This window comes from Haliotis rufescens, unplaced genomic scaffold (assembly GCF_023055435.1).
Source record: "Haliotis rufescens isolate VD_foot unplaced genomic scaffold, xgHalRufe1.0.p SCAF_4, whole genome shotgun sequence".
Taxonomy (NCBI): Eukaryota; Metazoa; Mollusca; class Gastropoda; order Lepetellida; family Haliotidae; genus Haliotis; species Haliotis rufescens.
The window spans coordinates 40074059-40100291 of NW_025964112.1; the positions used below are offsets into that span (position 1 = coordinate 40074059).

The 26233-nt window shown below is 40.7% G+C and overlaps 1 protein-coding gene across 1 annotated transcript; it reads right to left on the reverse strand.

Moving 5' to 3' along the window:
- Window positions 1–8469: 8469 nt before the first annotated feature.
- Window positions 8470–26097, reverse strand: LOC124118399 (acyl-CoA-binding domain-containing protein 5-like). The gene is made up of 11 exons (XM_048382026.1): window positions 26014–26097; window positions 24458–24578; window positions 20465–20537; window positions 18872–19094; window positions 17273–17470; window positions 15790–15917; window positions 14326–14788; window positions 13237–13442; window positions 12065–12094; window positions 11556–11665; window positions 8470–11009 (listed from the first exon to the last, which is right to left on the reverse strand). The coding sequence occupies exons 1-11, from the start codon at window positions 26078–26080 to the stop codon at window positions 10994–10996; spliced, it is 1635 nt and encodes a 544-aa protein (XP_048237983.1). The 5' UTR covers window positions 26081–26097; the 3' UTR covers window positions 8470–10993.
- Window positions 26098–26233: the final 136 nt, after the last annotated feature.

The window sequence follows — 26233 nt, forward strand, 5'->3', positions numbered from 1 at the left end:
TTTAAATTGTGAACTGATATTTCAATTTCGTACATGTACTTACTTTTTTTATCCGACGTACTCGTTAATCCGACATAATCATATGCAACCAACCATGTCGGATTAACGGAACTTGACTGTATATTTGTTGTTTGTTTGTTTTGTGTTGTTGTTGGGTTTGTCATGTGGATTTTTATTCTATTTTATTACAGAGATGGATTAAAGTATACGTGTCAGGGATGATGTCATGAACAAACAACTGGTACCTACCTACCCGAGAAAATGGCTGACAAAAATGTGTAGGTTAACATAAACTCTCCCTTAAAACTCGGGGCTACTAAAAACTAATATTAGTATCTATTATTTGGTATCCCATATGTAAATGAGATATCAAAATGTGCCAAGAGGAGATTTAGACCTTTGTAGCCACATTTTAAAATAGATGATATTGACAAAGTGTTATTACATTTATAAGCTCATTGAGTCCGAGCAGTACGTAATTGAAACTTTGCATGAAGTCAGCGCCGTGTTGTCAGAGCTGGTTAGTTTATACATTTGAAAGTGTGAATTAAAAATCGGTCATTCTAAATGTGATTCTTGAAACAACAATAGCCTCTGCACTGGCAGACCACGGCTGGTTGTTGACTATAGACTGCTGCACGGTGTGGGTCATCATGGCTTTTGCTACCTGTGATACTTTGTTTACTCCGCACCTGGAGCTGCAATAGGTTATCAGTGAACCACAAGATATCACGTGTTTCGGTTATAATTAAGGTCGGCGTTCAGGGTTAATCAAGTACGTAGGCGTTTTATCTTATTTTTTATTTTGTTTGTATTGTTTGTATTTTGGCGTGTGTGAACCAAAACATATAGATGTATATATATATCCGCCAACAACAAAATCCTCATTTGGCGAAAAATGCAAAATAGCGGTGAAAATATATGAATGAAAACTGGTAAGCGATGACATCAGGTGTTCCGAAAAGGGATTACACGACTTGTATATTCTGAGCAAAGGCTTTTTATTATTACAATATGGTGAGTGGTTCAAAATAGAAAATAAATAAATAATGAAGGAAAAGCTGATGTTTTGAGTGCAAATGTACCGGTATAAATTAAAGACTATATGTACTGACAATTGAGACATGTAGACAATTGAGAGTGGGCCTGGTTTTACCAAGCTCTTTACCGTACCCCAGCAAAATCCTGGCTGTGGACATCAGAAATTGGCTTCACACTTTGTACCCATGTTGGGAATCAAACCCGGTCCTTCGGAGTGACGTGTGAACGCTTTAACCACTAAGCATCGCAATCAGAAAAGACTATAGCAATATTCCAGCAATATCACGGCTGGGGGACACCAGAAATGGGCTTCACACATTTTACCCATGTCGGGAATCGAACCCGGGTCTTCGGTGTGACGAGCTAACGCTTTAACCACTAGGCTACCCGACCGCCCCAGATGATGTTAGGGAATCAGGGAGGTTGGCATCCTCATCTTTGGAAACAGAGATGCTTCAACTGACAAAAATTAGGAGAGGTTACCAAAGTATCACAGGCAGGGGAGAATAATGGAAACAAATATGCAATTTGGGGAAGGTCATGAAAAAAACTAGAAGTTGAACTGTTATGATATTAATGATGCACCATATTACCAATACACTGGAAATATCGCTGGGAATATGGGATGGGAAGGGTAAAGTAGGATGAGATGGTAATGTGGCTGTTAACCTTCTAGCGCCTCACAGGTAGCTTAGGTTGTATACTCCCCAGGGAGCTGAGAATGAAAATCGAGTGCTCACTGATCCATTGACCGGGCTAATAATCACTTGGTGCATGGAATCTGGCGCATCATAAATGCACTTATTATTATTATTATTATTATTATTATTATTATTATTATTATTAAAGCATAAATATATTTTTGGTTGAATGTATACTTCAACTGTACACGTTGTTAACAGAAATAGACGACCCACGTTTCTATATAAAACCAGTCCCTGAACTAGATCAGCAGTTAACCTACTTTTGATAAAACAACATGACTCCGCAAATCTAGTTGTTAATCGAGGCTTTAGTTTATTATGAAGGACTTAATCAGTTCTGTTGACAACTCTATCTCCAAGTCGTGCCTTACTTAGCTGAGCGACAGATTCAGACACTCCAAGTGAAGGGTAAACATGGGTCTCAGTTGCCCCGTACCCCATACTACACTGCCCCGGTCACCGGAAAGCGGGATTAACTCCAATATCAATCCGTCCAACAACTAAAACAAGTATAAATACCGTGTTTGTTATGTCAATGTAGGTTATAGATGACCCCCTTGTACCGTCTGACCTCAATAGGATGTAGTGTTTTGTACTGGGTGTTGACCTCTGGATGGGAGTGTGAGTCAGCATGACACCTTTACAAGGAACTTCGCGTGTGAGTGAGTGAGTATGGTTTTACGCCGCTTTTAGCAATATTCCAGCAATATCACGGCTAGGGGACACCAGAAATGGGCTTCACACATTGTACCCATGTCGGGAATCGAACCCGGGTCTTCGGCGTGACGAGCGAACGCTTTAACCACTAGGCTACCCGACCGCCCCACTTCGCGTGTGAAGACAGTGCTCCGATCAGTCAGGGCAAGCTATACTCTTCTCGCCTTGGGCAATGATTTTCATTTGGCACCCACATTCCACGGCTTTGAGGGTGATATTAAATCACTTGTTTTAACACTGCTTAAAATCGGTTTATTTTATTGGACATTGTTGTTCCAAATGTCCATAAGATAGTTTTCAAGTTAGTCCTAGTAGGTTATTGCAGTTGTATAGAGACGTGTATGCACATGAGTGTGTGTGTCTGCTTGTACTAGTCAAGACTAATGCCAGTTTTTTTAGTGCTAACTGACACTGACATACCATAGATACCCCACTTACAGTATACTGACTCCGAGCTGACCAGTCCCTTAGGTATGACGCGACCTGGGTTCGAACCACACACACAAGCACGGACGCACGAACGCACGAACGCACGCACGAACGCATGCACACATAAGTGCAATAATATTGAAAGCGACTAAAACCCGCTTTCACCTCCTGCTGTACTGGACACACCGTATCAGCTGATGAGATGGACGGGTCATTGTTATCAGTTTGGGATAAATTTTATTTATAGTTCTCTGTGAAAAGACAAAAAAAAGAAGTAAAATTTCACAGTCCTGGCATTAGAGTGAGCGAGTTGGGTTTAACGCCGCTTTTAACAGTATCCCAGTTATATCACGGTGTGTCAGTTTAATGTGGGAGGAAAGCCCGAAGTGATGCAGGTCTCAGAGATTTACAACATCGGTGAAACCCACGAGCATGGGTATGGTGCTGACGAACCTAGAAACATAATCGGGGCGGACCGGGTTCGAACCCATAATCATAGGTTTCTGGCGTGACCAAGGGACGCAACCCTGCACAGCGAATCGCGGCGCCTTAGACGACTGGGCCACCCTTGCCCCCACTTTATGAAGCTTCTTGGCAACGTAGAATACTATCCTGTGTCAACATCTCTCAGCACTCAGCCACATTCAGTCCTAACCTTGACTGGTTGTATCAAACTATAATGATGCATTAACGTGTCATTAAACCTTCATTAAATAATGTATCATTAAATTCCCCCCCCCCCCCCCCCCCCCCCCCTCCCCGGCATTAGAACAATAGATATTTATATAATTCTCAATCATCAGATTTAAAATCTGATATTACTGACAAAATGTATGCCTACGACAGGGAACGGCTAAAACGACAAGGTGGTTACAAAGGGAGTTTTAATTAAAATATAATAGCATATGCATGTTTATTGCATGATACATAAATTGTACGTGACCCCAAGGCATTTATTGGCTATCCAAGCAATTCGTTTTACATTTGTGTTTCCATAAACAGAAAAAAGTTAGGCAGCGTCTACAGTATAGATTCCTTTTTTTGGAGAGTGGGCGGGGCTTTGCGATCACCGCTATGATCTCGTGTTTTTGACTGCTGCTATGACCGCGTGACGTGTGTTATCAAAATAGTGACATGTCACGTACTCCTCAGACAAAGCCATGTCACAAGCACAAACTGATCTCAACATTGTGATAGCAAGCCAAACATAGATCGTATAACAAGCGTTCATTACGAGTCGACAGTGATTGTATGTAAATGTGGACCCTGCCCTAGGTGGCATCAATTCTGACCATCGCCGATTATCACAGATTATCTTGTGACTCGGCGCTTTGGTGTGTTTACACTTCTATGGTGTGTCAGAAATCTCGAATGTTTGAATATGGAATGTAAATCTGAGTGTTCTAAGTACTTATAATAATACGACGAATAAATAAAACTTGATTAGAGTTTAACGGCGCTTACAGAAAATAAAGTCATTCAGTCTTAAATATTCAAGGCAGGGGACACCAGAAACTGGTTTCACACAGGTGACCCGAACCCTTGTAACCAATAAGCATCCCCATCGCCTCCAAATAATTTAAGAAATATGCATCCTCATCCATGTTTACATTGTCTTAGTCTGTCTCACACTCCCGGAACCAAATTATTTTCCCTTCCGCCCGGCCTTTTATGTAATGTAACAGGTCTAAAGGAAAAAGTTAGATTTCCTCAGTTTTCCTTTTTTATTAAGATCTACATAGAGTCAGTTGTTTGTATGAAAATAATATATTTGCAGAGATTAAGCGTTAGTCTATCATTATCTTTACTCAGGTCTTTAAAACGCTGTCTTCACAGAATATGGTTAAGTCGAGCGTGTAATCCTGCCGAGATTTAAAGCATGATACATGTACACCCTCTTGGCCACAAATTACGTTCCCCTTGGTGATAGGGGCGTCGGGTAAATAATCGAGTCTGGACCAGACAAGCCAGTGATTGACATCATGAGCATTGATCCACGCAATTTGGACACGATGACATGTAGCAATCAGGTCAGAGAGCCTGACCACCCGATCCCCTTTTATGGCAAGCATGGGTTGCCGAAGACCTATTCCTCCCCGGATCTTCACGTGTGGTAGTTGTTCGATCCAGATTCGCCATGATTGTGTTTCTAGGTCTCTCAGTACCATACCCGTGCTCCTGGGTTTCACCAAAGTGGCATACGTTCATCACTTCAGTCTTTTCTCCCACATCAAGCTGAGACGCCGTGACACTATTCAAAGCGGCGTTAAATTGTACTCGCTCACTCAACGTTTTTGCACCTTGCAGGGCCCACTTGCACAAAGCGATCTTAGCACTATGACTAGGGTAAGCCTATGTTAAAGTATGGGAGTTACGATCATCTTAGCGCTGACTGCTTTGTGGGCCCAGGAGATAACCTTAATCGTGTGCATGTAACATTGCCATGTCATGGTAGCAGTCGACGCCGTGTGAGGCGTGATGTTATCCGTGTAAACACCTCAACATGGTGATATGACGGGGGTCGCAAAAGCCCCGTATCAAGATAGCTGTCACATGACCTACAGCACAGGTGACCACAGTGTGATTAAGTGTAACGCGGGTATGACCACAATGTGATGCAGTGTGACGCGGGTATGACCACAATGTGATGCAGTGGGCGTGACCATCACCTGCAATATGCACGTGCCCTCATCAACAACGCCAGTCGGTGCTAACAAATAAAAGTCATAAAAAAACAAGGACCTGCTTATCTGAACACACATCGAACACAGTGAATGTGAAAAAGGGGTGAATTGTAAAACTTACACAGTTCCTTAAACGTAAAATATTTCAATAAATCAACAATGACCAAACAACGACAAAACAGTCAATGTAGCTCCTATTAAGTTGCTACAAAGCACTGCGAAATAGCTTAAACTGATAGTTTTTAACAATAGGACGCATAGTTTGTAATGATAACTTCTCCGGGTATTGTATTCTACCTGCTTTTGTATTGCCTCAATATACTGACAATGCATTACAATACCATTTCCCCAAGACCCGTGAAGATCCGTGTTAGAATTGGTCTTCAGCAATCCATGTTTGCTGTAAAAGGCGACTATGCTTGTCGTAAGAGTCGACTAATGGGATCAGGTGGTCAGGCTCGCTGACTTGGTTGATGCATGTCATCTTATCCCAATTGCGTAGATCAATGCTCATGATGTCAATAACTGGACTGTCTGGTCCAGACTCGATTATTTACAAACCGCCGTCATATAGTTGGAATATTGCTGAGTGCAGCGTTAAAACAACAAAAATTGGTTAACAATCTCTTTATTGCGAGATGAGGTGACATGAAATGAGGTTCCAGATTATTGCACTACAACCACTTCACAGTTTAACCTGAATACCCCAGTATACCACAGTATACTGACTCCGAGCCGACAAGACCTTATCCTAGTGGATTCAGCGTGTGCCCGATCCCGGCCGGGTCATACCCAAAGACGTAAAAAGACGGTCACCCTGACTGGCGCTCGGCATTAAGGGGCTAAAACAAGGACTGGTCGGCTCGGAGTCAGTACACTGTGTCTAAATGAGGTGTCCATGTTGAAACTGCGGCGTTCAGGTCATATTCACTCAAACTGTACTATGGTTTGATTGTGGTTTTCATGGGTTATAATCAACAGTCAAGCAATGATAACAGTGAGTGAGTGAGTTGTGTTTAACGCCGCTTTTAACAGTAATCCTGTAATATCACGGCGTGTCAGCTTAGTGCGGGGGGAAAGCCTGAAGAGATGCAGGTCTCAGACGTTTACCACTTCGGTGAAACCCTCGAGCACTGGTATGGTGCTAACAAACCTAGAAACATAATCGGGGCGAACCGGGATTCGAACCCACAATCATAGGTTTCTGGCGTGCCCAAGGGACGCAACTCTGCAGTGCGAATTGCGGCGCCTTAGGCGACTGGGCCACCGGTGGCCCCTGCGATGATAACAAATGTATGAAGGAATATGTGTAGAGATCGGATCATCCATGTTCCTTTCGACTATTCTTTAGTAGCTACCTTGTGGGGCGGTGATGACGCGTGGTGATTAATTAGTTGACACATGGTACTGGTTCGCCACAGGAAGCCTTTGAAGGTGTCTTCTTTGTTATACTGCCGGAAGAGTGTTTAAGATGGTGTTAAAGCACACTCACTGACTTATTTAGTCATGGACATTAAAATACATTGTCCCAATCTGAACTGAAGTCGGCGAATAATGTGAAGGTACATAACACTATTCCAAAACATATAAGTAAGTCTCGACATTCCACCATCTTCAACACAAGTGAGTGAATGAGTTCCTGAGTCGGGTTTAACGCTGATTTGAGTGAGTGAGTGAGTGAGTTGTGTTTAACGCCGCTTTTAACAGTAATCCTGTAGTATCACGGCGTGTCAGCTTAATGTGGGGGGAAAGCCCGAAGTGATGCATGTCTCAGACGTTTACCACTTCGCTGAAACCCTCCAGCACTGGTATGGTGCTAACAAACCTAGAAACATAATCCGGGCGAACCGGAATTCGAACCCACAACCAGAGGTTTCTGGTGTGACCAAGGGCCAGACGTCGGATTTGAACAGTATTCCATTTATATCATGCTGTGTCAGTTTAATGTGGGAGGAAAGCCCAAGCCATGCAGGTCTTCGACATTTACCTCTTTGGTGAAACCCACGAGTACGAGCAGAGTATGATGCTGACCTAGAAACATAATCCAGCGAACCCGGATTTCTGGCATGCCCAAGGGAGGCAACTCTGCACAACGGATTTTGGCACCTCAGACGTCTGGTCGATTCCGTGTCCCCTAAACAGAGGTGACACTCATGAATGAGTTACAGGCAGGTCTTATACTGCTTTCCATGGTAGAGAAAAACACCGGCACTGGTATGGTACTGACAAACATAGAAACAGTATCAGGGATTCGAACCCACGAACCTAGCTTGCTATGGGGTCCAAGGGGGTTCAACCTTGCACAAATAATTGCAGGCACTGTGACAGTGGTAGTCATGCTGGGGTAGGACGCCATCATTACCTCATACAGCGTTTCACCCAGGCAGATCAAACATCCATATGATTTGCATGGGCGGATACAGCTTTTTTGAAAAGCGGGAGGGGGTGCACAATTAATATCTATTTATTGTCTTTGGTGTTAATTTATACAGAAATAAAGATTTTTTTTCGAAATAAAAAGGGGGGTGCGCACCCTCTGTATCCGCCCATGATTTGAAACCCCATCCTATGGTGATGTAAATATAAAACATCACAGTCAAAGAATAACCAGTCACCACTTTGCAATAGGTTAAGCATGTCCTGCAAGGGACATATACCAATAATGAAACGTTTGACCTTTACTCCATCAGCTTATTGATGAGGTATAAGTTGTTAATGTTAAACCAGCCCAAAAAACATTCTTTTGTATTGAACTTTGGGTTCAAGCAAGAAGTGTAGTAGTTGTACATACTTGGTCATATGACATCATATGACTTGACATTTGGAATGGTTTCGGATAATAAATGAAGAAAAACACTTTGTCACTTGTGGCATGGAAATTTATTTTTCAATTATTTATAATTATATTCCTGTACAACAGACACATTGTCAACTTAAGTATGTACATCAATATGATTGTTGACACACACAGGTATACAGTGAGAAAATCTAGGTCAATCTATAGAAAGATTGTAATACATTCACAATTTCTCGACAGTTTCTCAACACACATGCAATTGTCATGGAAGAACAACTTTCAAACAAACACACTCTTATATCAAGACCAGAATTAGATAATTCACAAGATGTAAGAGTCATGGAAACATTTACATACTTGAGAAACTCATTCACACGAACCTTGACAGAAGTTATGAGGATGAAACAGAATCAGTGAGTGAGGTAAAAGTTTAATGCTGCTTCCAACACACAGGTGGACCCAGAGGAGGGCTGCAGGGGTCTGCATCCCCCTTTTCCAGCCCCTTACATGTTGACTGCACCCTCGTCCAAGCCACCTCGTGACTTGGGTATATATTTTCAAAATCCTGGCTCCTCCTCTACACAAGTATCAGCTTTATGTGGACAAAAGTCAGACAAGTTCGTGGAACCCACAAGCAGGTGCATGGTGCTGACATGTTAACTGATACAAGATTTCAACACCCATGACTAGTGATCCTGGCATGACAGAGGGCCTCTATGAAACATGATGAATAATTCTTCACCTTAATCCTCTTACGACCGACTTAATCTCAGGTTTGCTTGTCAGTCAAAACACACCTCACATACTTCCATCAACAGATGACTGCATATCCCTGTCAACCCTGAGAACTATATGCCACTCTCTCATGTCCATACACAAACGATTGCACAAATAGGTGTCATTCGTTCACTAATACTGCTAATTACTTCTTCTCATTATGACTCCCAACAATATTTCATTGAATGGTAAAGGTAATCCCATGAAAACACATGATAGACAGCACAGAAATGTACTATAATTGTCAATAGATTCTAACTTTTAATAAATATATATAATAAATTTTTAGCTGGAAATCTGGTTATGATATGATAGCTATTATTTTCTAAAATGCTAAAGTCGTTCGTAGTGGTTCATTATTCCAAAGATTCTGAATTGCCCATACTAGTACAAGTCTTACATAATTTTCACATCACATCCAATCCAATCAAAGAACAGCTTACTTCAAAACACTGTCACCTTATCAAATCACAGCAAACATTTCATCAAAATGATGCACATTGTCAACACAAACATTTTCGCAGGCTCTTATTTCAATGCCACATGCCTGTCCAAATCAGAGCTTATCACTTCCCCGATTGCACTTCTAAGCATCTCTAAAAATATTTTATTATGCATACGTTTTATAAAAAAACAAATCAATGGTACATTCTTGCAATGGAAACAAACATGTTAATGTACAAATGTACATGGACTGTAAAGCCTACTAGTAATATCACAGCTGATTATTGAACACATGTATCTTTACCATTGAACATACACACTGTTTGTAGCACTGAGGGCAAGATATTCATTCCACTTACCTCAAATAATATTTGCACATAACACTCATTAGCACATCTACAATGATAAAGCCTTTACAACCAAAACTGAAAATATATCAAATCTGGTTTCAAAGAACAGTTAATTCAAAAGCTATGACTTTTGGATAGCCTCTTGTGTTTAGTATTAAATACGAAATGGTGCTTGCATATAGTTTGACACTGTTTATAGGAATATTCCTGCAGTATCACTGTGAACAGTGGTAGAAATTGGCACTAGTCCTATAGTCCTTGCCAAACTGCCCAATAGGTAAGGTATCATAAGGACTAGTAGAAATTTGCCCTTTTTAAGGGTCTTGGTATATGTTATAATTATATGGACTAGTGGACGAAAACTGTTTGTTTCTAATGCTGGTGAAGGGACACCAGAAATAGGCTTCACATGTTATGCCTATGAGGACAATTGAACCTGGGTTTTGGGCGTGACAAGAAAACCTTCAACCACAAGGCTATCCCACTGTGAAACAAAATGATTTCATCACCATGATATACTACACAATAGAGGTTAAAGAACACCCGATTCCTTTAAATTACTATTGTTAATCTGTCATGTCTGTGTTCTTTACATTCTTTTGAGTAGTATATTTTTAGTATATATATATATATATATATATATATATATATATATATATATATACATACACACACACACACAGAGTATATATATATATATGGATGTCTGAGAATCAAAACTATTTTGCTTTGGTTGTCAATGTAGAAACTACTTGGAATGTATCTGTGACAAAATCTAAATCTGAATGCATTTTGTCTCATAAAATAGGGAATTTTACAAATGGTCGGAAATGCTGTGATAGATGATCACTCAAAGTCATTTCAAGTAAACTCAAAATATTACATCACTTGACATTCACAATACATACTAAACACCCAAACCTTACGTCTGAATCGTTTTTCAATGTTGTCTCCTAAAACTTGAAAGTTGTATATAAAACATTGTCAATGTACACAAATCTCATACAGTTGCTATCATTCACGCTGGTCCTCCACAGCCAAGACTTGTCCTCACTGCAGGGATCTCCTGAAATAGGAAGACATTATATCAGAACCAAGTCACTGGTATGTCTAAATGTAGATATCTAAGGAAACTCATGGACTGTAGCATGTTCAACATGACAATCTAAATGTAGATATCCATGCAAACTCATGGACTGTAGCATGTTCAACATGACAATCTAAATGTGCTTGCTCTTATAGAGGTCATGCACTAAACTTTTAAGTTGTCTATCAGATAATCTGTTCAGAGAATCAACTGATTTGGCAAGAAATATTCTGGTGCTTGATCAAACGCAATCTGGGAAATATTTGGTTATGTTACTCTCCATTGACACATTGGTGTTATCAAACCATGTACATGGCCCTTCAGCAGGAATTATGGCATCTATCATGACTGACACACCACTTAAAACTGCACCGTCTCCAAATACATCATGTACAACTGCAAAAGTCTACACCTACATCATCTACAACAATATCTGTGTCTACATCATCCACAACATCAACAACTGTAAAATCGATACCCAAAAGTGCAAATATTTCACAAATGGAGACCAGACTTGAAATCTACCTTTTCCTCTTGAAGAGCACGTTGATAAGAAAGTGAGCAATGAAGGGCCATAGAACGATGAAAGCAGTACTTTTCACAGACAGATCGGGGAATGGCCACCAGCTGGGTCTCTGAAATAAAAGTCCATTTAGCATGTATGCATGTAGAAACATCACAGGACCCCACACCATCTAGAAATTATAACTTTATTCATCGCATTAAGTGCCCTGGTCTGGAATCATGCAGGTTTTGTTGCCAACTGAGAGACCATGCCACAGTTTGATATGAATACCAAACTCAGACACAGTATATTGACTCCGAGCCAACCAGTCCTTATTTTATCCCCTTAATCCCGAGCGCCAAGGAGGGTAAAAACAAGTTTTATCTTTCAACGTCTTTTGGTATGACGTGGTCAAGGTTCGAACCACCAACCTTCCACTCACTGGGCAGACTCTCTACCACTAGACCATAGAGTTGGTAACATGGTGACGGTTGTCATCCTATCTCAAATGTTCCTAGTTAAGACTCACCCTGGCCGACCTTCTCCTCTGTACCTCTTCCTGAAATGAACACAAAATTACCTGTCATCATCATTCTCAGAAATATAGCCATTGTGCATGGAACATGAACTTACAGTAAAAGAAAATCCACAAGAAACCACACACAACTCAGGGTTTGACACACAACTCAGGGTTTGACATTACTCGTACTTAAGTGCCAATGGCAATGCTGAAATAAGATCCTGGTGTCTGAAGGTACACTTAGGAATCACATTTATAATTAGAATACACTGTAACAAGTTCTATCATGTGAAACCAGTGATAAATGAACTTTCATACTACGAGTATATTGGACAAACATGTAAAACAAGCTTAATAAACAGAATTTCAAACAACTTAAATTTTTTCTGCATTGAAAAATATCCTTCTTGTTGGCACACGTAACCCCCCCGACGAACCTAAATATTGATGAGTGTGCCATGTGGCACTCATAGACAACGCTCCATGTCTATCCCTGCAACTACTATCATACTAGCTGAACAACTACTCTAATCTTGCATGTGTTCCAACCTCCAAACTGTTGTTATGCTACACACATTACTGAAAGACTAAACAGCGTTTTACACCATAAGGGGATACTTTTTCTTTGGATTTGTTTATGGACCCCAAACCCTTAAAAAGGTAAAAAAATTCATTTCATTAATCTTCATTTTAAAATACATTGATCAATCAACATGTAAATCTGCAACAATGGGATCAATTTAGTCAAAACAACAAATATAGCAACATGTTCTGATATCTGTTTGCAGAAGAAAAATCTGCAATTTCTATATTTCTTTTCCCACCTACCGATCAAAAAGGCTCAGAAAGAAATATGTAAATCAAGAAATGGATATGTCTGATCTAATCAACCTAATCTCGGTTCACCATGGCAAAGAGGGCATGGATCAAGCATGAAATGAAAGTCTCATTATCTTCCAGAACAAACTCTTGGACTGTGGTCAAGCATTCTGACCAATCCAGCAATAGAAGCTAACATTTTTAGTCCATACAAAGATAACGCACAGCAAAATCCCAAAATGGCAACTTATGAGACCTTTTAACATGGGCAGTTTGGGAAGGACAGTAGGACTTGTGCCAATTTCTATTGCTGCAATCAAAAGCAGTGTCTGTGAAGAGAGCCACCATGTTTCACAACCTACCTCAGCCTTGTGCCTGGACAGTGTCTCCAGTGAGCTGAGTCGAGACAACACACCACTCATGTCTTGCTGCAGCCTCACCATGGCGATGGCAATGTGTTCATTTACATCCCCCGGGTTCTTGGGGTCGCTATCACCTCGACGACCACCCCCGCCTGATCCAGAAAACAACCCCCGTCGACTTCCACTTCCTGACCCTGAGTTCGAACCTGCAACACAAAAAAGTTAAAGTTGAAGCACTGATGTCTTGGCTCACTCTGTAGAAAGAATGATTTTATGTCTGCTTTCTACACCTTCTGGAGACACATGTTGAAACTGTGTTCAGAGACACATCCACACATCAAGTGTAATCAATTGTTTACAATCACACTTTCGGTATCGCTTAATGTATACAAACTCCTAATAACTATGTTAAGTCAAGTCATGCATAATTACTGCAAATGGTGTTTTTCACACTTGACACCTTTAAGAAAAACCCTCCTTTTATCTGAATAATTTCAAGTTGTGCAATGAAAATACTATCAGTTTCCCAAAGCAGAGTGGCCCAAGCCTGACCCCTGTCTAAAGCCTGGTGACCCCCATTTTACAACCCCCACATACATGCACTTTCAAAATAGCCCCGACCTCTGCAGCCACAATGGCCCTGGCTTGTCCCCTGTCCAAAGGCTGGTAGCCCTCCTACTACCCCAGGACACATTTGTACACTACCCCAAATCACATACCTCTGCTGCCACCTGCGGTCCCAGCCTGTCCCTGTCCAATGGCAGGTAGCCCTCCTACTACCACTAGACACATGACTACACTACCCTAGATCCCCTACCTCTTCTGCCACCTGTGGTCCCGGCCTGCCACCTGTGGTCCCGGCCTGTCCCCTGTCCAACGGCAGGTGAGTGAGTGAGTGAGTATGGTTTTACGCCGCTTTTAGCAATATTCCAGCAATATCACGGCGGGGGACACGAGAAATGGGCTTAACACATTGTACCCGTGACGAGCGAACGCTTTAACCACTAGGCTACCCGACCGCCCCTACCAACAGCAGGTAGCCCTCCTACTACCCCTAGACACATGAGTACACTACCCTACATCCCCTACCTCTGCTGCCAGCTGCGGTCCCGGCCTGTCCCCTGTCCAAAGGCTGGTAGCCCCCCTGTCGTCCCTGCTGTGTATCTCCACCTCCTCTCATCTGTGCTGTCTCGCTGCTGGACTGATTGAGGTCAGATGATATTACACTATCTTCACTGAAATCTTGCTCGAGTCTACCTCGACCGAGACTCATCTGGCTTGTGGCCGAGATGTTCATAGAGTCCTGAGATGGGGCATTCACAAACATACTCTCAGAGAGGTGCTGACGCTGCTGGCCATAGGAATATGTTCCCGGCATTGTGGCTGCCTCCAGTCCTGCCGGTCCTGAATCAGGTTCTATGGGTGACACTCGGCCCGAGTGTACCTCCACCTCAGTGTGGACAATGTTGGTCTCACTGAAGCGCACATGGTTCCCGGCCTTGTTGAGAGGGGTAGAAGCACTGAGACGAGTTTCCCTTCGAGGAACATTCACCTTTATAAATGATAAACAGCATGAATTAAGCAGATAGGGATTATATAACTGTTGGTTTGTTGTTAAACGCCGCACTCAGCAATATTTCATCTATATGACGGCAGTCCATAAATAATCGAGTATGGACCAGACAAGCCAGTGATTGACTTCATGAGCATCGACCCATGAAATTGGGATACGATGACATGCATCAACCAAGTCCGCAAGCCTGACCACCCGACCCCGTTAGTCGCCTCTTACAACAAGCATAGTCGCCTTTTACGGCAAGCATGGGTTGATGAAGACCTAATCCACCCCGAATCTTCCTGGGTCTACTGACGAATCTACTGACGAATGTACTTAGAGTAGCTCTTCATTGATAACTCACACAAATCAACTTTAAACAGACAAAAGGCACCTGGATTTCAAAGTTTTACATTTGTAAAGTTCCATTCACATATATATTTTGACAATGATTGCATACATACCTCTAAAACTAAGAGGGTAACAGTACATAACAGTATTGATGTCATGCAAAATGTGCAACATGAAGTGTCACACTGTGTAATGCAAAGCGTGTTGTCAAGTATTTATGTTTCCTATGTTTTAGTGACAACATCAATGAAGTCTTATTAATTGTAAAAGCTACTTGACACGTCACCTCGTGTCACTGTATTCATGGCTGTATGTGCTGAATTTTGCTACCACTGTCACCTGAACAGTTGAATATACAGGGGTTGTGTTACAATGGTTACCTGAACAGTTGAATATACAGGGGTTGTGTTACAATGGTTACCTGAACAGTTGAATATACAGGGGTTGTGTTACAATGGTTACCTGAACAGTTGAATATACAGAGGTTGTGTTACCATGGTTACCAGAAAAATTGAATATACATGGGTTGTGTTACCATAGTTACCTGAACAGTTGAATATACAGAGGTTGTGTTACCATGGTTACAATAACAACTAAGTATACAGGAGTTGTTAACAGAAAAAAAAAATATACAGAAGCTTTGTTACCAGAACAGGTTCGTCTGATGTGTCACAAAACTCCTCACTGTCACTCTCAGTCTCGCTGTTCACATGATTGGTCACTCTCTGTCCCTCTCCCCCCATGCCGTTGGTCAGTGGCTGCTCGTCGTCCTCGCCTGTGAACATAACATTGTGCTCATCTAACCTTAATTTTTCCTTGTTGTGTTAACGCTGCAACCAATTAACATTTGTTAAGCAATAAATGTACCAGGCCTACTATGATCACAATCGAGTGATTGATATCATGAGCATTGAAGTAGGCAATTGGGATACGATGACATGAATCAAACAAGTCAGCTAGTCTGACCACCGCCTGTTAGTCGCCTCTCACGACAAGCATGGGTTGCTGAAGACCAATTCTAACCCAGATCTTCATGCAATTGGGATCGATGACATGCATGAAACAAGTCAGCTAGTCTGACCACCGGATCCCGTTAGTCGCCTCTCACGACAAGCTCACACTGCTGAAGACCAATTCTAACCCAGACTCATCATATAGTACAGTGAAAGCAACTCATTCTAAGCAACTTAACTGTGTGACTGTGTATTAATTAGTCAAGGTGGCCTCTTGAAAATGTGGATTTCTTATTCCGACTGCAATACACATCTTTTCGCGTAGTTGGACAAAGTCACTGAATGCACATTACATGACCTGGCACACCCTGTGCACTGTTCTCACCAATAAGTGAGCGCTTCACTAATTCCTGGCAACTGTCTATTTTCTCTTATTTCAGAATGAAATAAATACAATTACTGTGAAACATACTAGACTCTATATGTCTTTCCCAAGTTGAGTTTTCATTTCTTTGATAAAGAAAAAGGGCATGAAATGTTTTATAACAGGTCTGAAATGCTCTACTTGTGCGAATAACCCGTAAAGATCCTGGTCGGAATATGTCTTCAGCAACCCATGCTTGCCGTAAAAGGCGACTATGCTTGTCGTATAATGGGATTGGGTGGTCAAGCCCGATGACTTGGTTGACGCATGTCATCATATCCCATTTATGTGGATCAATGCTAATAATTTAAATTACTGGATTGTCTGGTCCAGACTCGATTATTTACATACCGCTGTCATATAGTTGGAATACTGCTAAGTACACAGACATTGCTGAGTGGGGCGTAAACAACAAACAAACAAACAAAATTTGTGTGAATGATACACAGTTATGGAGATTGGCCAATTGAAAGCCACATAAACAAGGGGTCACCCTGACTTTTAGTGTTTGGAGTAATGTAAAGTGAGAAAACATTCAGAGCAAAACTGACCAAAGGGAGACAAATGTGTTTCATTTCTGCATCACAGTTACCCCCCTTTATTCACTAAACAGAACACAAATAGATCTGAAAGTTCTCCCTTGAGCCATGTTAATACTGCATCAAAAAATTATCACAGGTTGATAAATATGAAAATAACTGTTTTCCTACTGGTTTTTTTTTTCATAAACAAAGAGTTTGGAATTTGCCATACCATCCTGCTTGCTGCTGTTGACATTTTCATTTTGGTCAAGTGATTTCACATAGATCTGGCAGGTATCGGTCTCTACGGACTCTCCACCAACTGGGCCTGCCTGTGACAATGCTTCCTCCACAGCGGGCTCTCCAACGCCTACGCCTGCCCGCGATAACGCTTCCTCCACAAGCGCTGAGTGGTTGGTATCTGACGTATCTGCATCAGATGTTCAACACTTCATACAAACAAAGAACTTTTAGCACGTCAGTATTAAACAATAGCTTGGTTATCAGTGTCAGGAACTTCATATTCATGCAAAAAAGAGTGTGATGTATTTTCTTTTCACATAAGAGCATCTTAAACCTTTTAAAAACATATTGAACAAATATACCATTTGATTGCAAACCTGTTCTTTTCATAAAATTCTGATATATCATGTTCATTCCAATTTCCATGCTGAATCATTTTTTTTAAATTTGTTCAATTTATTTTTAAAAATATTCATTGCATATACAATGTAACAAAAGACTTACAAAGGTGTTTCACAATATGCTAAAAGCATAGAGAATTGGCTTTTATAGCCTGGCATGTCTTATCACATGCTTAAGAAATATATGACGAGTGGGAGCTGTTTATCGTACAATAAAACACTGCAGAGAGAATAAACTACTCAGGGCGGAGTTGTTTATCGTACAATAAAACACTGCAGGGAGTATAAACCCTGAGTGGTTCATTGTATGATAAACATTGACCACAAATGATTTATTTCTTATATTAGATATCAACATATTAATGTACAGCCTTTTTAAGGATGATGATAAAATTAACAAGCTTTAAATTCTTTAACATATATTTTAATAATGATGGATCCGTGAATAGAACCCAACCTCGGAAATGTCGGACAAGTCCATTTTTTTAACAGATGGGTCTGGTTTTGTTATTTTCCACATATTCTAACAATCCTAATGTCTATTATTTGTATGATTTCTCCCAATACGGATTGTTACATCTCTCCCACGTTTGGATGTGATCGTTCGGCCACTGCGTTTAACTGCGTTACCAAGCTAAATCTATGGGGAACAACTCACTAGACAATTCCCTCTAAAAAATAACATCTTCCAATACACGATGTCATCAAGTTGTGAGCGCATGTTCGAATCTCCAGAAATGATGACATCATAGAACAATGTTTGATCGTAAAATAAACCATGCTTCGTTTGTCATTGTTCTTTGCAATTTATGGCATAGCTATCTTATATAAGCCTATCATCCATATAATTGTCACTATATTTCAGACTTGACATGCTTGATATACATGTATACATGATATATAAGATTGTACATCATTTTGTGACACACAGACACTTAAATATAATAGTTATAAGTCATTTCCGATATGCAAAGATACATGATATAGCAGTTCGGTGATATTTATGATTTCTCGAGTTATCAAAAGTTACAGCGGTTTTGACTTCTAAAATGAAAGACCATTTTACTACATACACCTGCTTGCTGCACATTTGGCTACAAAACATATGACATGACAAAAACAGTACTTGCTATGGTTTCCGCAATGGATTTGTTTCAATCAAGAAATGTATTGCGTGCCACACCCACCACTTATGTCTCCATTGACCTGTGGGACCACATCCTCCCCGTCTGGAGATGACTTGTCCGTCACCATCAACGCTTTGCCCTCCTCCCGCTCCGGTGACGACCTCAGTGAGCTGCTGTTGATGGCACTGCCTATAGGAGACTTGTCATCCACCAGTTCGTAGAAGTTCCCCAGCGTGTCCATGAAGTCGGCCACCATCTGAGTCTGGGGCATCGTCTCAATGATCTAAGGTGAGACAAGCACACATTCAGCAAGGATTGAAATCATTCTAGTCTTGAGGCATATACTACTACTACTACTACTACTACTACTACTACTACTACTACTACTACTACTACAACAACTACTAGTACTACTACTACTACTACTACTACAACAACTACTAGTACTACTACCTTACTACTACTACTACTAATAATAATAATAATGTCCACTCATAATGAGTTATTCCACTCAAATGAACATTATTATTAGCCTGGGCAATGGATCAGTGTGCACTTGGTTTTCATTCTCAGTATACAACCCAAACTCAGTGACCTGAGCTGAAACAAGTACACAGTCTAAGGCATTGTCTTGAAGATCAAAGGTCAAACAAGCACTTAGTCTGAGGCATTGTCTTGATGATCTAAGGTGATTTTACTTATAAGATAAATGGTATCTGGCACATATCGTAATCTCTACTGGTCCTGACTTGTAACTCGTCTCCATAATATTCCATAATATATGACAAGTGAACATAATATACCAAGCATCAACTTGTAGTGGGACCACCCATGAGAAATTTGAAAAACATTTATCATGTCTGGCTGTTTCATAATCAGGACAAGGAGCAACTGAACACATTGATATTATTGCCACCATATCCAACACTTACTTTAGCTATAACTAAGTACAAGCATCACCATGATCTCACACTGTATGAACATACAGAACCATACCTGGCCTTGTTGACTGAAGCAGGGACCTGTGATTCGGGTGGAGTATAGGTCTTCAGCAACCCAGCCATAAGAGGTGACTATGCTTGTAGTATGAGTGAGTGAGTTGGGTTTAACGCCGCTTTTAACATTATTCCAGTTATATCACGGCGCGTCAGCTTAATGTGGGAGGAAAGCCCGAAGTGATGCAGGTCTCAGACGTTTACCACTTCGGTGAAACCCACAAGCATGGGTATGGTGCTGACAAACCTAGAAACATAATCAGGCCGAACCAGGTTTCGAACCCACAATCATAGGTTTCTGGCGTACCCAAGGGACGCAACCCTGCACACCCGTGCCCCCGCTTGTAGTAAGAAGCGATTAATGGGATCGGGTGGTCAGGCTTGCTGACTTGGTTGATTCATGTGATCGTATCCCAAAAGCGTGGATCAATGCTCAAGATGTCTATTGCTGGATTGTCTGTTCCAGATTTACAGACAGCTGTCACACATATATAATATTGCTGAGTGTGGCTTTAAACAACAAACTAACAAATACACAAAGACTGAAGCAAGCACACAGACCATGATAACCATGCTACCCATCAACATGGCCAAGCAGTTCTGTAACAAAAGGCAAGGTGATTGTCAAGACTACTGAACACTAAGTAAAGTTACTCACAACTTTCAGTGCGTCCACATATTTCAACATGGCCTCTTCTCTTGGCATATCCCCAAGCTTGTTCCATGCTTCCCTGGATAGAAGACAGAACTTGGTGTCAACATGGTACAAAAAACAAAATATTTTGGTCCACTAGACATTTTTTCAGCATGAATTAGTGTTACCACATGTATCATTTCAAGCTGAGCTTACCACACTTTACAATATTTAGGGCCAGTGGGGTAGCCCAGTGGTTCAAGCCTTCGCTCATTATTTTGAAGACCCAGGTTTGATTCCCGACATGGGTACAATGTGTGAAGCCCACATGTGGGGTTCCTCGCTCTGATATTGCTGGACCATTGTTTAAAAGCAGCGTAAAACCATACTCACTCACTCACTTTACCATTTTTACAAGACAGCAGAGCTCCAGATCATTTTTTGTGCAATTGAATTTTTACTCTAGGGTTTCTATTTTAATAGGGTTATCACATTTTTCATTGGGTCACCAATATTATTTCACTCATCTATTCATCACTCTATTGGGTTTGTCCCAAAATTAGCGAACATTTTAAGATTTTAAAAAATAATGTTTTAGATGTACAGTCAAGTCTCGTTAATCCAACAATCGGCTTTATCCAACACTAATGATGGGAACCGATTAAATCAGTGTTATTTAAACCTGTTAACCCGACAGTCTCACACTCCGAATCCGACACACCCAATTTGCAACAAATTCCCGAAATCACTCATTAATCAGTCTCGTTAATCCGACGCAGTGATCAGCGTACTCCGTGGTCATCTGCCCGTGAGTACACAGCCCGTGTTTTGATGCGAGACGAATCGGCTGGTCACATGCTTAGATTACCTCAATCTTATTCAAATCAGATACAAGTTCTCGCTATCGACTTAGACATCCCATTACAGGTCACGTCAGAACAACCTTTCACGAACTATGACCTACCAATGAAATGACTGACAGGAAGTCGACGTTAGCTACTTAGAAAGCAGCTTTCTTAAGCTTTGGGTACCAGTTTCAAAGTTGCGACTTCCATTCCAGACTATGCTTTATAAAGTATTTTGAATAAGTCATACAGTCCGTAACAGTTGTTTTGTGTTAAACTTTAGAGGTTGCATGATAAGAAAACAAATTCCGCCAACAATGTAACATAACAATCTGAATATTTATTTTATATTTTTTATTACGTGTTTGAATCCTTATCTATCGAGTAGTTGTCCGATTATAGATCACCAACGTCGATACTACTTAATTTCGTTTATCCGACATACTCGTTAATCCGACATAATCATATGCAACCATCGATGTCGGATTGACGGGACTTTACTGTATATAACTGTTCTAAATGTATAGGCTTGACTCAGAAAGTAAATTAACTCATATTTGTGTTTCGGAAATTAGCTCTGTTGTACGCATGCTAAAAAAGCTTCATTGGGTATTTACGCGTGCTTTTTTTTATACTTTTGAGTTTTTCCTTCAATGCACGCGTTTTTGCACCCAAGATGATTGAAAGTAATTGGGTTTTGATTATTTTTCGGAGTATTTTATGCAAATACACAGCTTATCTGTAGCTTAGACAGACATACTGTTTTATCCCATATAACATTTACAGTATGCTGAAACCCCATAAACAATCACATGGGATTAATGAAGGAGTATATCACTTCGTTGAGGACTCAACCTTCACAATCATTTGCTGAATGACATCTGGCATTTGACATGAAACTATTCATTATTGCTCTCTAAGGTAAAATAAGTATTCCATTTTTACAGCAAACGAAATCCCTTCCTTGTCACGATACTTCTCCATGGTTGTATATGCAAATTATCAGCACGTACTATTATTTGCTATTAAATTCACCACTAGAACTCGTTGTTATCCAAGGACATGCATATATCCATGACTACTTGTTGTAGACCACCCACTACCCCTTTCTTCAAAATGGTACGGTCACAATTCAACTTACCCTGCTTACCAGTAGAATCAGGGTTCGTACTGGAGGCCAGAGATTGTTGGCTTTAGTCTTAGACAAAGTGAAAACAAATTACCCCCTGTCATACGTAGACGTGATGGAAGTAGGTTTATAATTAGCAAATCCTAATATTGTAAGATAAGTGAAAAGTGAAGAGTACATTTGCCATGGCTCCACCAGCTGGTTAACTTGGTAACCTCATCAACATGATCAAAACAAATCAATACTGAACTCCAAAATCAGAGGTCCAGATAAGCTGCGTTTAAGTCTCTTACATACAAATACATATATTAAGAAACCAATAGTAAACATGGTAAAACTAACACTCCGCATAATTATACAGTGTATCCCTTTTAACTTGCGTACTAATATTTCTTTACAGATCTCTTATTACTGATCAAATGCAGGCACCACACATACATGAATCCTACTGCAGTGAATAATGCATAGAAAAGGTGTTCGTATGGCTTATTGTTACCATGGTTACTTTAACATGTATATCACTGTTGTGAGTTTATGTGACATGTCACACACTTGGGACAACACACAAACAAATTATACAAATTAAAAGTCAGAACTATATTTACTATATCTATCATCATTTATACTTGGATCCGTCGAACTGGATGTGTTGAATTCCCGGATGTCTCGAACTCATTCAGGAGTCCCAAGTATCCAAATAAAGTTAAAATTCCCCTGATGACTCGAACAGTTCAAAATAACGTCCACACCCCTACATTCACCAAACTTTCCCCTTTCAACATGTTCAACTCACTTCTCACACAATTACTGTATTCAACTTAATAAGTGCCCCGCTCTAATAAGCGTCCACGGCGACATTTGCTAATATATATTGGCTAGTGAACAATCCCAACTAGCACCCCTTCCGATTGGTCAATGTACCCAAGACTTATTTATTCGCGTATAATACACACTCCTGTGTTATATGCGCCCTTTACTATGGGCAAATAAATTCTGGATAAATATATCTGTCGTACATAAACATTTCAGGCTGTCATCATAAACCATGAAATTTATCTTTCAACTTTTTTCACCAAAAATAATATTCTAATAAGACTAAGACTAGTAAGAGACCCCTATTTCTAATTTTGAGAGCGCCCTGGGCGCTTATTATGTCGAATACAGTAACTGACCTCGCTGCAATTGACACTCCACATCAATGGTCCAAGCTGATCACTGTATATACATAGGCAGCAAGTTACTTAAGTGTTCTCACGTGAGTCCCCATGACATGTGAAAACTGAGAGTAAAACAGGTTAACATTATGCGAGTGAAATCTATTACAGTGTATTCAAAATATGACTTTCAATCTAGATGGGGACAGTGTTTATGATGCATCGGAGTCGCTGCCCCCATCACAACCAGCCTTTGCACTGAAATTTACATTTGCTTTAAAATCTATTGTTGTGTCTGGACCTAATAATCTAAAAAATTCAAAAATTCACTTAGTTGGTTGTCTCGAATCCCGGATAACTCAAACTATTTTCTAGACTCCCACGAGTTCGACACAACAAGGTATGACTCTAATGTTAAATAATGTCTACTCATTTGTGTAAAAAAACCACTAGACTGGAACCAGTGGAGTAAAAAGATATTGAACACGTTGAATACCCAAAACTGTCAATACCAGATATGAATGATAATTTTGAGTAAACACTCAATGACTGAACCAATTATCTGGAGCCCTGCAAAATATATGGTTTTTTTTGGTTTGGTTTGGTTTGTTGTTTAACGCCACCCTCAGCAATATTCCAGCTATATGACGGCGCCTGTAAACAATCGAGTCTGGACCAGACAATCCAGTGATTAATATCATGAGTATCGATCCACGCAATTGGGATCGATGACATGCATCAACCAAGTCAGCGAGCCTGACCACCCGATCCCGTTAGTCGCCTTTTACGACAAGCATAGTCACCTTTAATGGCAAGCATGGGTTGCTGAAGACCTATTCTACCCTGGAATCTTCACAGGTCGCAAAATATATGTCATGTATATACTAACCATTTTGCCTTCTTGACAAGATCCCAGAAGCTTGGCTTGACATCAGTGCATGGGCCTTCTGTGGCTTGCTTGTAGAAGCCATAAAATCTCAGCATCATCTCATGGGAAGGTTGGAAAGAACCTAAGATAACAGAATAGGGGACAATGAAAAACAAATATATTTCTAAAAAAATATTTCGTTGAATGTACATCATGTACATGATGTATGCATGTGATGACAAGTCGGTGTATATCAGCGTATGTATTCGATGTGTATATGTATCAATGCATAGTCTTCAGTATCCGATGCTTGTCCTAAGGACTACCTCCGTGGTCTAATGGTAGAGCGTCTGCCCGGGGAGCGGAAGGTCCAGGGTTCGATCCCCAGCCGCGTCATAACAAAAGATGTTACTTGTTGTTACCCTGTCTGGCGCTCGGCATTAAGGGGATAAATCAAGGACTGGTCGGCTCGCAGTCAGTATACTGTGTCTGAGTGGGGTATTCATGTTAAACTGCGGCATGGTATCTCAGTGGGCTAGCACTATAAATCGGCATCAGTCAAGACAAGTACAAGCAGCCACACACACACACACACACACACACATACACGTGCATGCACGTCGCTATATAAGTGCAATAATCTTGGACGCGACGTTAAACCCCATTTCACCTCACCTTGTCCTAAGAAGTCACTAACGGGATCGGGTGGTCAGGCTCGCTGACTTGGTTGATGCATGTCATCGTATCCCAATTGTGTGGATCGATGCTCATGATATCAATCACTCGATTGCCTGGTCCAGACTTGATTATTTACAGACCACTGCCAAATAGCTGTAATATCGCTCCCTCTGTCTCTCTGCATTTCACCTTGTGTTACAACAGGAGACATTTAACACATGACTTTTAGTTTGGATTTTTGTCTTAGTATATGGATCTTCCTTCACCAGATACAAATTTTACTAGACTTGGGCTTTGGACTAGTGTCAGAAGTCACAGACTGCCATAGTAGATACAATATGGATAAACATATTCTTACTGATTATAATGAAAGTGTTTCTCAAGATAACATAAAACATTGCAATTTGCATAAGATGCCCAGGATCATGTGTCATGTGCTGTATATAACGGGTACAGTTAGTTGACTGGAAAGTTCAATTTCACTGTTTTGATTCCCTCTCTTTGGGGTATAATGGAAATCGATTAAAACGTTCCGCCAGTTTGACATTATCTACTAATCTAGTCGCTTCTTGTTCTGACCAGTTTTTTTAACTGTATGGATACGAAAGATTCAGACATATAATATCAGCTGACACAAGCTGGCTACTAATGCATCAAATGTTCGAGTTGTCTTAGAATGTGCATCATCAAGTATGTCAACCATAGGTAAAGATAGCATGCTTTGATAATCTAATCTTACACACCGAGATGGGGCATAACATTGTCACTTGTGACTTGAGATTGTCCGACATGCTAAAACTACCACACACCGGGTTCACCAAACGTTTTGTCGAGAAGCACTAGCAATGCAAATGTCGTTCTTTATCATTCACGACAGCGCAAACCTTTTTTTTGCTTACCATTTTTCGGCAATGATCGTATAACTTTGACAGCAGCATCAAACTTGGCCTTTGGAGTTGCATCCATGTTTACTTGTTGTATCACGTGACTTTACTGACTTCCGTTTTCGTTCGCAGAGTTGCTTCCCTTACACCGCTTAAAAAAATCGTTCTTTGAAGTGCAATAAAATGATTATTGCACTTGCCACGACGTGCATGCACGTATGTGATTGTTTCTGCT

Excerpts from the sequence above, each read along its gene's own strand:
- LOC124118399 (XM_048382026.1), bottom strand. The coding sequence starts at position 26,080 with ATGGATGCAACTCCAAAGGCCAAGTTTGATGCTGCTGTCAAAGTTATA. Across the intron at positions 24,579-26,013 it reads ACGATCATTGCCGAAAAATG|GTTCTTTCCAACCTTCCCAT; the intron begins GTAAGCAAAAAA and ends CTGTTATCTTAG. Across the intron at positions 17,471-18,871 it reads GGTCAATGGAGACATAAGTG|ATACGTCAGATACCAACCAC; the intron begins GTGGGTGTGGCA and ends CATCTGATGCAG.